At 35.4% G+C, this 12,902-nt stretch overlaps 1 protein-coding gene across 1 annotated transcript; it reads right to left on the bottom strand.

The window, feature by feature from the left end:
• Positions 1-2,213: 2,213 nt before the first annotated feature.
• On the bottom strand, positions 2,214-3,696 carry LOC149501592 (uncharacterized). Its single transcript, XM_089732305.1, has one exon. It carries the CDS (start codon positions 3,407-3,409, stop codon positions 2,438-2,440), a length of 972 nt encoding a protein of 323 aa, XP_089588431.1. The 5' UTR covers positions 3,410-3,696; the 3' UTR covers positions 2,214-2,437.
• Between the last annotated feature and the right edge of the window lie 9,206 nt (positions 3,697-12,902).

Raw genomic sequence — 12,902 nt, 5'->3', positions numbered from 1 at the left:
AGCCATTTTAGTGGACGATGATCTGTTACTATGATGAACTTACGACCAAATAAATACGGTCTAAAAGAATTGTAGCCCCAAACTATAGCTAGCAACTCCTTTTCGGTTGTGCTATAGTTAATTTCACATTTATTTAGTGTTCTGGATGCATAGGCTACAGGACGGTCTTTACCTATAGGACCTTGCGAAAGGATAGCTGATATTGCATAGTTCGATGCATCGCAAGTAAGGTTGAATGGTTTAGTAAAAACTGGGTATATTAATACAGGAGAGGTAATGAGTTTATCTTTGAGCGTTTCGAAAGCTAATTGTTGCTCGTTAGTCCAAAGAAAAGATGCATCCTTTTTCAAGAGGGATGTGAGTGGTTTTGATAGTTTGGAGAACTCTGGGATAAAGCGTCTATAGTATGATATTAATCCTAAAAAGGATTTAATATCCTTGGGGGATTTTGGGATTGGAAACTCTTTAACGGATTTTATTTTATTAGGGTCTGGTTTTAGTCCTTCCTCGCTAATTATATGACCTAGGTAGCCGACTTCTTTTCGTAGAAATTCACATTTGTCTGGCTGCAATTTTAGGTTAAATTTACGTAGTCTATCGAACATTGCACCGAGGTTTTCAATGTGAGTTTTAAGGTCATGAGAATAAGACACAATATCGTCTAAATACACAAAACAGCGCTCACCTTGTAGGCCAGTGAGCACATTGTTCACTAAGCGCTGAAAAGTTGATGGGGCATTTTTTAGGCCAAAGGGCATCCTTGTAAATTCAAAGTGTCCTTGAGGGACACTAAACGCGGTTTTGCAAGCGTCTTTTTGAGTCATTGTTATCTGATGAAAGCCAGAAGCGAGATCTAATGTTGTGAAGTACTTTGAGTTTCCTAATTGGTCAAGAATTTTGACAATGTTAGGTATGGGGTAAGTTTCACCAATAGTAATATCGTTAAGTTTCCTATAATCAATTACAATCCGCCATTTCTTTTGACCAGAGGCATCGGTCTTTTTTGGGACAATCCATATAGGCGAGGACCAAGGAGATAGAGAAGGTTGTATGATTTTGTGGTCGAGCATTTTTTGTATTTGTGAGTTTACTTCTTGTTTATGAATCTCAGGAAATCGATAGGATTTGACATTAATACGTTGATCGGAAGAAGTTCTAATCTCATGTTGGATGGCGTCAGTCGAGGTGAGTAAGTCATCAGGGAGGTGAAATATATCAGAATATTTAGAGCACATATCGTAAAGGGCTTCACTTTCTTCGCTATTTAAATGTGATACGCGTAATGATTTAAGGACATCATTAGTTCTATCTAAGCAGGTTTTAGTTGTGATTTGCGACTTACAGAGTTCATAGTCAACTGGAAGTAGAGTAAGTTGAAGTTTAGAATTTATAATAGCAGGTTTTTCAGAGGTATTTAAGACAGTAAGATTTACGCGATTATTATTTTTTACCTTCACTAAGCAATTAGCAATATAAAGTGTATCACTTACGTGTTGATCAAGAATGAGACCTTCTCTTAGCTCAGGATTTGTAACTGAGCACTCAACAGTTACCTCTGAGTGAGGCGGAATTTGGTAAGTGGGATCCGTGAAATTGAGTTTAATTTTATTTTTATCTAAGTAGAGAATTTGGCGATCGTAATCTATAGAGCACTGAAAACAGGTAAGTAAATCTGTGCCTATTATTCCGTCATAGGGTAAATCTATTTTGTCTATTACGTGAAAAGTGAAAGGAATTGATTCTTTTCCAAATATAAGTTTAAGATCAAAACTACCCAAAGTAGGTACGGGGTCTTCCGTACTATCTATACCTTTTAATTTAATTATATTATTTATGAGATTTATGTGTGAAAATGATTGAATAGATGTTTTTTTTATGAGGCATACGGAGGATCCAGTGTCAACAAGGAAAGTAAGCGGCTTGAAGGATATAGATGTCGAAACAAGTACATGGGGTAAGGATATTTTACTAGAAATACAAGATAGTTCATAAATTTTACTTTCGTTTTGTTTTGTAATTGTATTTTCAATGATATTGCATTTGTGTTTTGATATTGGATGAATGTAGACACTTGCTTGGGGCTGGTTACCCGTGTGGTCTTTGGAAATTGAATTACGGACACTTGTTTGGGGCTGGTTACCCGTGTGGTCCTTGGAAATTGAATTATGGACACTTGTTTGGGGCTGGTTACCCGTGTGGTCCTTGGGAATTGAATTATGGACACTTGTTTGGGGCTGGTTACCCGTGTGGTCCTTGGGAATTGAATTATGGACACTTGTTTGGGGCTGGTTACCCGTGTGGTCCTTGGGAATTGAATTATGGACACTTGCTCGGGGCTGATTACCCATGTGGTCCTTGGATATAGAAAAGGTGTCTTTATCGTTACAGTTAGCTTGAAGTTGCGGTTTGGGCCTCACGAGACACCTTCGTGAGTCCCTTATTCGTTTAAATTCTGATTAAGATTATCTTGTGCATAATATGTGCTAGATGATGGTTGCGGCTCGAAATCATCGTAGGTATAATTTTCGTCAACTAAACAGTTTACGCGAGCAGGATTAGGTTTAAAGTTTTCTTGAATTGGACGTTGTTGAAAATAGGGTTGAGGTATTTTGAATCGATTATTATTGTATTCACGTTTTTTACAGGTGTCGATTGTGTGGCCTTGGGTTTTGCAGTAACGACAGTACAGACCTTGGTTGCTTTGATTGTAAGGTCTCTGTATTTGAGGTTGAGGCCTAGGATTTCCGTTGAAGTTGGGAGGTTTGGAGATTTGGAAGGGTTTTGGGGACTGGCGTTGTGGCATGGAAGGGTTACGTTTGTTAAATAAATTTAATATTTTCTCCTCGGCAATTGCTAAATTAATAGCTTCGTTGAGGTTTAATGGATTTTTACCTCTGACTAAATTAGAAATTTCAGGCTTAAGGCCGAGTAAAAATGTATGAAGAGCTAAGTCTTCCATGGCTGCTACGCGGCCGCTAAGCTCAGACTTCTTTTTATTGGATAAGGTTACTTCTGTTAATAATTTTGAGAGGCAAGTTTCTAGGCGTAGAGCAAATTGGCTGACGGGTTCACTAATGCCTTGATGGCATTCTTGCAAATCGGTTAATAAATGGGCGTAATGCTTTCTTTCCCCAAATTGTGTCTTTAGAAAATCACGTAACTGGTCCCAGCTACTGAATTCTTTTATTGAACAGGCTATTTCGGCTTTTCCCTCTAGTTGTGATAATATAAATTTAAAAAGAATTTCTTGTTGTGGTTCTGACGCTAATTCAATGGCATTACTACAGTTAGAAAGAAACGAATTTAATTTCTCGCGTGTTCCGTCAAATGGTTTAATAAATTTAAATAATGTAGCAATCGTTACGTTATCGGTTTTTTCTAGTTTAAATTGAGACTCTTTTTGAGACATAGCTAAAAGTAATTAATACACACAAATGAAATAGAATAAAATATAGTGAACAATGATACTATACGGTGTAATAGGCAGCCACCTAAGTAACTTGATACACAGATAGCGTTGAGTAGTTAATGCAGGTGTGGTGAGTGACAAGTATAATTCTAAGAATTGACCCGTGAGAATATAATGTTAAAAACAATATTGGCAACTTATGATTAATATTATTAAAATTATTTTCTTTTATATTATTTCTAATTCTTCAATTCGTCAAACACGGATTTTCAGTCACGATGATTCACTTTAATTAAGCACTCGATTATTTTCAGCTAATATTGATATGCACTTTCACTATGGAGTAAATTGATAAATAAATTCGCTTACAGGATCACGCAGCAACAGAGGTACAGGAACATGACTGGTTCACCTTGTTTTCTTTCAGGAAACGCCACACGCCTTAGGACTCGCAGATTTTCTACAAGAACAGCAGGTAAGTTTGATAATTATTTTCTTTTCAGGAGCGTAACGCGTAACAAGACGAAAGCAAGCTACTTTCGTTTTTAAATAATACGTTTTTCAGGAAACTGGTATATTTTATTTTTTTCAGAGTCGAGACTAAGTGTTCGCCAGGATAATGCGGCGTATTTGAGCACGAAATTCTTCTTAATTATTGGAATTGAGATGGATATGAGTTTGATGCACTTCTTGACACTCGCGGCAAAGTCACTTTAGTTTTCACTTTTAGTTTTTCACTAATTAATGAGCCCGGACGGAGACGTCCCAGGGATACCTTAACCTTCGGTATCCCACCGCTGCCACCAAATTGTTATAGGGATTTGGCCGAAGGCCTTTTTAAAAAATGAAATTAAGAAAGAATAGGTTTATTTAATTAAATTACAATAAATTGGGCTCAATTTAGGGCAAGTGTCACGCGCGCGGATGATGGTTTCAAACTGATTTAAATTATACGAGTAAATATAAAGAGATGATCAAACTGCTGACTTTGTGATTTGTAATGGGGTTCCTTTGCACTATTGTATACGGGAACCATTTATAACAGCTCGTCGCCTGGCCCGCATGGGAGGGGTGGCGCCGTGTCCTCGTCGCAAAAATAGGAAACGACTTGTCGTTGCCGAGTGTTGTGGCATCGATGCTCGGTGACGACGAGTCGTGGAAGGCGATGCTCGACTTCTGCGAGTCCACCATCTCGCAGACGGACCAAAAGGGGAAAGTAGTCGCAGAGTTATTGATTAAAATTCATAAAATCGCGAAAATAAATAGCAGGCATTTTAATACACAATTAAACTTGCCAAACGTGAGCTTAAATAATATTATTTTTCTCTCTTGGCTCAGCAAGCTAACCCGAGTACTAGCGGTGCTAATAGACAGAATATCCTTTACTTCACCTAATATAACATAATGAACAAATTTTCCACATCCTCCTTTACAAAAAAAGTAAAATAAAACTAAAGGTATTCTTAACCACCAATGTGCATAATTACACATCGGTCGTAAATAAACATATCGTTAGCCATAATAATATGTTTTATGAATTCATAGTTCATTTCACGTGACGGGAAGCACGCACTGCAATATTAACTCGTTGAAAATTCATTTAATTTGAAGGGAAAATACATTGAAGGGAAAATACTTTAATTTTAAATGTATACAGGGACGAATAGGGTTGTCAGTATTTTATGATACCTTTTTTAAGGATGTGATAAGGGTGCAATGTATGAAAACAGTGAAATTGCTTTTTCTATGTCAAGGACTTGTTTGACACGGTACCGATTGATAAAATATGAGATAAAAAACGCGACAAAACTATAAGTGCAAAATTGGAACTCATTTTTCCTATTTTAGATGTACAGATCAAGACATGTTATTGTCCAAGTTTCAATTGATAATAGATGAAAAGACGAGTTTTTAACAAACAGGCCTCCAATCCAAACATCATAAACAAATATAGTAAACATAACTGTGATACGAATGTGGATCCCGTGACACAATAGTCAGCATAATCAAACCGATACTTTGAAACGAAGAAATTTAAAACCGGCGAGACTAATGAGAAACAAAACTAGCCAGTTTGTTTCATTGCAAGACAGAACAATTCGTTGAAACAAAGTTTAATAGTTGAACGTTTTTCTTATTTGCTGAACAATGAAAGTTTGCGACAAATACAAAGTCAGCTGGATCGAGCTGCCTCGAACTCAGCTAATTCTAGCAAAACCGGCCGGAGCGAGATATTACCAGTTTGGAACCGGTCCGAAGCAGTTATTACAAGATCGAACCGGCCACCGGCGGATGCTCGGCACTTTTTGCGCCTGAACGCTGATCGTTTGAATAACGCGCTCGATTGCTTCACTGAATTTTGAATTGATTACTTTGTTCCGTTAGGTAGAATGAGAATTGATCCAGTTTATTTAGGCTCCCGTATTGTCTTCATCTCTATTTAAATACGGTATCTTAAATGAGAATTAAGCTAAAATGTTTTTATTTTTTATTAAAAGACTTGAAAAAAAGAGAAGAATCGAAGATAATCAACCATTTGGTTGATTTTTTTGAGATTTAACTTGAAAAAGAGTGAAGTTTATTTTTAGGGACAAATCGTTGAACTAAATTTAATAGAAGAAAAGAAACATAATCACGGATTATTAATGGATAATTTCATAAACAGTATACTTTTGATATATAAATATAATACCTTTTAAGCTACGCATTTTCAAATCAAAAAGACTTCTTAAGAGGTATGCAAATACCATAGATCTCACTGAAAAATATAATTTACTGTTGAACAAATCTTTGATAGAGAGAACAACTGAGTTTATCATCACGCTTACGTGCTGATGTAAATCTTATCTTATACCTTTAAACGAGCAATTCTTGTATTAATATGTATACATATAATCTGAATCTCGGAAACGGCTCCAATGATTTTCATAAAAATTAGTATACAGGGGATTTCAGGTGCGATAAATCGATCTGGCTACGATTTATTTTCAGAAAATGTTGTTTTATTCGTGTTTTCAATAATCAACTCTTCCCGACATCTATTGGCGAATAATAATACTATTTTTCTTAATTGAGTGCAACTAACCGCCTTAAAAACACAACAAGATGGCGTTATCATCTAGTAAAAATAAAAAATGGAATCAGATTTATCGCGATACGATTATTGAGAAGGTTTAGCTTGTAAACAGCACCACGCTCTTTAACTAATATTGATCCTATCCGCACTCATAGTAAACTCGATCCAAACATGTGTGGCTAGAAACAAATGTTTCTGATTTCATCAGGCTTAGAGACCGCCGTCGTCTAGCCCCGACCTTAATCCGTTGGATTATACTTTATGTTCTCTTTTAGATAGAGAGATATAGATATACTCCAAATACCATATGAAGTCACTAAATCATTTCATAAAATAGGCTGTGGAAAACGTTCTCATAGAAAAAGTGTGTTTCAACCGATGACTGGCTACAACGTTCAAAGTAATTAAGGCTAATATTTATATATATAATGAGCTTTGCATTGTAGGTATACTTCAAATTATATTAATGTACTAGCAACCCGCCCTCGCTTCGCTTCGGAAACATTAAATTTTATTATTGATAGTTGAGTCCATGATGCTAACCGCGGTTATTATGGTACCGCGGGTGACGCCGCGGGGCGAAGCTAGTCTAAAAGAAGTAGCCTAAGTTACTCCTTATATCATCAGCTACCTGTCAGTGAAAGTCCCGTCAAAATCGGTCCAGCCGCTCCAGGGATTAGCCGGAAGAAACAGACAGACAAAAATTGTAAAAAATGTTATTTTGGTGTATGTACCGTATATATATTCATATGCATGTAGTAAAAAGCGGTTATTTCAATATTACAAACAGACACTCCAATTTTATTTATATGTATAGATAATTTCATACACGCTTCAGCATTAGGGTTTCATACAATAGAACGAATTACGTTATCTTTATAACAAAACTAAATACTTAAGTGTGTATATATCACTAACCTTTTTTAAGTCAACAATCAAATATACGCTGATAGTATCACATTAATGAACATAAATTAAGAGCTATCATTGGAAATCATCATTACTTATTATACGTATTGAGTACGAAAATACAGTGGCACAATAATTTTCAAATTAACTAAGCAAACAAATGTGCAAATCCCATTTAGTACAAGTATGCTACTTTACAAAAACTATATTTAGAAAAGTTGGACAGTTTTTGGTATTATTATAACGCCTGTGTATAACTAGCACTTTAAAAGCTTTCTTGGTAACCAGTATACAAAATAAGTAGCAGTGGTAGGGCAGATTAGATCCCTGGGATTGAATCTAGATTGCTTTCTTAATGCTCCCACGGCACATTAACTAGTTCTTTGAAAATAAGATGTTTTATTTAGAACTTTGATAGCCAAATTGAATAGCTCTTCTGAGGAGATTATTCATTAATTTTAATTAGGAATGTTCTAGTCGTGTTCATTATTAAATTCATTTATTTTAGATAATAATCCATATTAATGTTAATAGCAGTCATTTCTTAAAAAGATGTTAGTTAGTAAGGACATAATAATAAAAGAAAACAACTGTTAGTAGCAGTGATTTCTTAAAAAGATGTTAGTTCGTAAGGACATAGTAATAAAAGAAAACAACAACATAGATACATACATACAATTGCAATATCGCATTACGAGCAAATGTGGACCTCCCTGCAATGATTGATTAATTGAATGAATAATTTTGGTACTGTTGAAATTATCAATAGAAAGTTTAATTTTTTTTTCTCTCACAATTTTGTAATTATGCAGAGCTGTATCAGGACGAAATTCGCCAATGACTTTGATCTATTTACAAAGTTGCAATGTCTTGAAACATCACGATCGCGGTGTGCTAAAATTTTGCTATATTGTTAGGTAAATTAATAAGACTAGACTAGACTAAGTAATTTCTGTATGAACGTGGAAAATGCTCACCTAGAGTAATTAGGTCGAAGTCAGCAACAGTAATTTGTCACAATAAAATCATATAATAACCATAGCCACAGTCAAGCAAATTATTTATAATCAGACAGGATAATGACTGTTGACTTGCAGCCAGCAGTAGTGAGTAGGCATGAAGGTAGACCTCGCTGGAGACAAAACAAGTCTACTATTGTGTCCCAACTCAAACTTATACAAACTCACTCAAGCTGAAAATAATTAACGTTAAATGCGATTTTTTAACTAATAAAAGTAAACTCGACCATCAATTTAAAAGAGATTCGTGGTCCTGCGAAGTCTGAAAATAAACTCAGCTTTTCTAATTATAATATATTCTTGTATATTATCTTTAAATTAATTACTGAAATAAAAATCATCATATTACTGATTTTACTATATGCGATGCGCACTATTGTATAATTCGCTATTGCACGTTGAGCCGTGAATAACTACAGAATTTACAATATAATTCCTTAACATTAATTTACGAGTCAATGTTAATTTGGCGATTGTAATACAGTTTGAAACTTCTACTTAAAAGAACGAACACTTCTGAAACATCATTAATTTTGTCTCAAATCACTTCGGTCCATTATTTATCATCATCCTAAGTAACCTTCCATCGTACATTGTTCTATACAAATCCGCTGAATTCTTCTCACGACGCTGTCAATTCACAGTTTTTCACTTCGCTTATTGTTCTCGAATGAACAATGACCGATCTTGTTTTTGTTTCCTGTTAGTATTGTGAATGCCTTATCGACGTCCTGAAAGCAGGTGGTGTGAATGAAAGCATTGTCTGAGCGCCCTTAATTATTGTTTCAGCGATTATTACGTATTTCGATGACTTTATATTGTCTAAGGTGATTTTATTCACACAATACAAGAGTTCGTTTTGATTTTGGAACGCTATTTATTATTTTTGTTATGAGAACGATCTCATAGTATTATTATTTTGTTCTTTAAAGGGTCAATGAGAGATTGAGTAATTAATTTTGAACATTACTTCACGGCTTACTTGCAAAATGCACTTCTCCAGTCAAAGTAAAACTCCCACCTAAACATATTGAGAATTGATTAAAATTCCATTTCCCGACGATACCCGAAATTTTGCTTAGACAAACCATATCAACGTCGGCCCATTATCGGGGATTACAGTGGCGTGCACAGAAACGATTTCTCGTTTAAATGAATGTTTGCCGACGGTATCCAACTGCGAATGCAACTATGTGCACAGTTAATACGATCCATAGGAGATTTTCCGTCCGTTCCCTTAATTGCTCGATATTATTGAAACGGTCTAAACCGCTTGCTATCGCTTTGATGAGTTTCAGTTCACTTTGTAATAATTGAGTGGGTATATTGGTTTATTGATTTCTAGCGGAGCTTAACGGCTCTTATCAACTTGACTTTATTGTCTGACGTTGTTTTGAACTATTTCCCTAATGTATACCTGTATCTTTTCAGGATTTTGTATTAACGTAACGATTTGGCTGCTCAATTTCTGCTACAAAGTAATAAAATTTATTCTATCAAAGATTTCAATTCTATTCCTGAAAGGGTTAAGGTGTTGTTTGTGCAACAACTAAAACTAACATAAATATTAACCGATCATTAGAAAAATATATCCACTAATCAAATAATCTAAAGATAATTTAACCTAAATGGCGTAGTAAAACTAACAGCATATTTCAATGCACATTCCGCTTACCTACCCAAACTTGTTGAAGGTCAAAGCTATTAGAACTTCAAATTATATTTCTTTTATTTACATTTGTAATATATATTATACGGTTTTTGCGAGTTGTAGACATAATTAAAACTACTATCATTAAATTTTTGCGTTTATTGTTGTGATCATATTAGTTTTGACGTATCAAATACTGTGCAGTTTTCGTGATCGCAGGTGACTTGTCAGTTGTTATATTTAAATCTTCAGATTTAACCATGAAAATATTTTTAATTATGAACTACATACTTTTAAGTAAAACAAAAACGGAATTATAATCTTTTCTTAATCTTGGTCTTTCTTTACTCTTTTTACTGGTGGTCTTCTGAGACCGCTTAGGTAGGAACAACCACTCTGCCTATGTCTGCCGTGAAGCAGCAATACGTTTCGGCTTGTAGGACGAAGCAAAGATGCGGGTGGGGCCTTACAGGATGGCTAACGAAATTCATAATACCGTACTATAGCTAAATATGTTTCAACATCCCATAATTTATCCACACACTCGAAATACTCGCGTCAAACAATAACATAGTTCTAAAATAAACCAGCAGTTTGAAACGAGTTCGAAAACAATATCGGACATATTGCTTTGCTTTCGGTGATTCAGAGAGCAGTAACAATGAGACATTGGAAAACTTCACTCTGTGGCCAGTTTTAATTAAGAAATACGTGAGGGAACGACCATATATTGCTTTGGAGATATACGCAAGATAATTTCTGAAGTGAAAACTTCTTTACCATCGTTGTGATTTGAAAGGCGATGAAACGAAAAAGCGACAGTAAAAAGAGACAGACACATAAATTCATAAGATTTAACGTGGGAGAAAATGAGATAGGAAGCATTAAACAGTATTTCATAAATTCGTGGTTGGTTCTCTTGGTGCTCTGTTTCGTAGCTAATATTCGTACTTAATACATTCTCAATGAATCTATGTGATATATACGAATAAAATGTAAAATAATTATAAAACTTTGTGTGAATTTCACATATTTTTTCTTTCTTGTTATTTATTATACCACGAGGGAGAATACTAAGTATTGGTAATGTGGTGTAGAGTTGATGTCTTCGCTAGAGCTTTCTGCCCCTCTCGTTTTGCCTATTTCAACTTTGACTTGGAGCTTTTATCACGAATTAAGCGGGACTCACCTAATGGGATTGTTGGGCTTTAATCATAGTTCAGCACCAGGTAGATTGATAGCTCGTTTTTTTATTATTTAGATTCGTGGACGACCTCACAGCCCACCTGAAGTTAAGTGAATACTGGAGCCCATAGACATCTACAAGGTAAATGCGCCACCCACTTTGAGATATAAGCTATAAGGTCTCAGTATAGTTACAACGGCTACCCTACCCTTCAAACCGAAACGCATTACTGCTTCACGGCAGAAATAGGCGGGGGGTGGTACCTACCCGTGCGGACTCACAAGAGGTCCTACCACCAGTAATTACGCAAATAATAATTTTCGGGTTTGATTTTTATTACACTATGTTATTCCTTCACCATGGAAGTCAATCGCGAACATTTGTATAGTACGTATTTCATTAGAAGAATTGGTACCCGCCAGTGGAATTCGAGCACCGTTGCTTATTTGGAGTACAAATATTGTAGAAATAATAAATATGAACATTATTGTAAAATGATCGTTTTTGCATGCCAACAGAGGAACGCATATTAAGAGGGCTTACTAATTGTTTATACAAGACAGGGCGGAGTACACATTAATATGATTTGCGAGACCGTTTTGCTGCTAGAAAAACATACCGATTTACGCTTGGACACCTCCCCTTTGTGATTAATTGGTGTACTTGTTATGTTTGATGGTGTTTTTGTACGCTGAAGGCCATTGAAATAGGTGAAATTAGCATTGAAATAATAATTGTAAAATGTACATTATAAATCATAATGGGTACGTTAATTAATTATTATTACAGGTTTGGAGCTTTTTTTTAAGTTACGGCTTTTTTTCCCTAGCTATGCTGGCAGCCTCGAGGGGTTAGGTCAGCTGCACTAAGCGAACTTCACGGGGCTCTAACCTAACGAAGTCAGGGCAAGGACACAAAATCAATCTTATTTATTTGGAAGGTTGTCTTACCACCCATATGATGGTGAGTGGTCAACGTCCCTCATTAGTTCCTCCCAAATCATAGCATTGTCAGGGGTCCGCTTAGCTATTACTTACCCTTGAAGGCTCGACTCAAGACTGTAGAAGGAAACATCAAACGCCATGAAAACTGTTCACTTCAGATCAGAAAATTCTTGGGTAGAGGTAAAATACCTCAAACGTGTTTACTAGAAATGCTTCCAAAATGAAAATGAACCGAGCGTGGAACGAGAGAATGAGAGGAGGAATACCATATTCTTATACTAAAATTAAAACCTGTAATTTTTTTGCGGAATTCTGCTGGTAGGGTCTATTATAAGTCTGCATTAACAGTTTACATAGAAGCGTTTGATATACAAGTTATTTATTTTAATATAATAATGTATATTTTATACATCATCATGACACATTTTAGCATTAGTACCTTAACATATGCTGAATTTTTAAACTTATCTTATAACTTCATTTAGATTATAATATGTCTTCCAACATACTAGTTCTTTTCTGATATTGGCTAGTTGCGTGGTCTGCCTATTTTTATTGTAATATTATCTTGCGTTTTGCTTTAAAGTGTATTGAAGATAAATCAATCCCTTATAGAACATACGAAGTCAACTAAATCGAGCATACTAAAGCAATCCATTCAAAATCAAGTTGTTCATCGGTAGCAGAAGAAGTCGATAATCGATTACG

The sequence above is a fragment of the Bombyx mandarina genome, chromosome 13 (genome assembly GCF_030267445.1).
Source record: "Bombyx mandarina strain Sakado chromosome 13, ASM3026744v2".
NCBI classification, from domain to species: Eukaryota; Metazoa; Arthropoda; class Insecta; order Lepidoptera; family Bombycidae; genus Bombyx; species Bombyx mandarina.
Note: the sequence above shows the minus strand (reverse complement) of the source record. Positions and strands in the feature narration are given on the sequence as shown.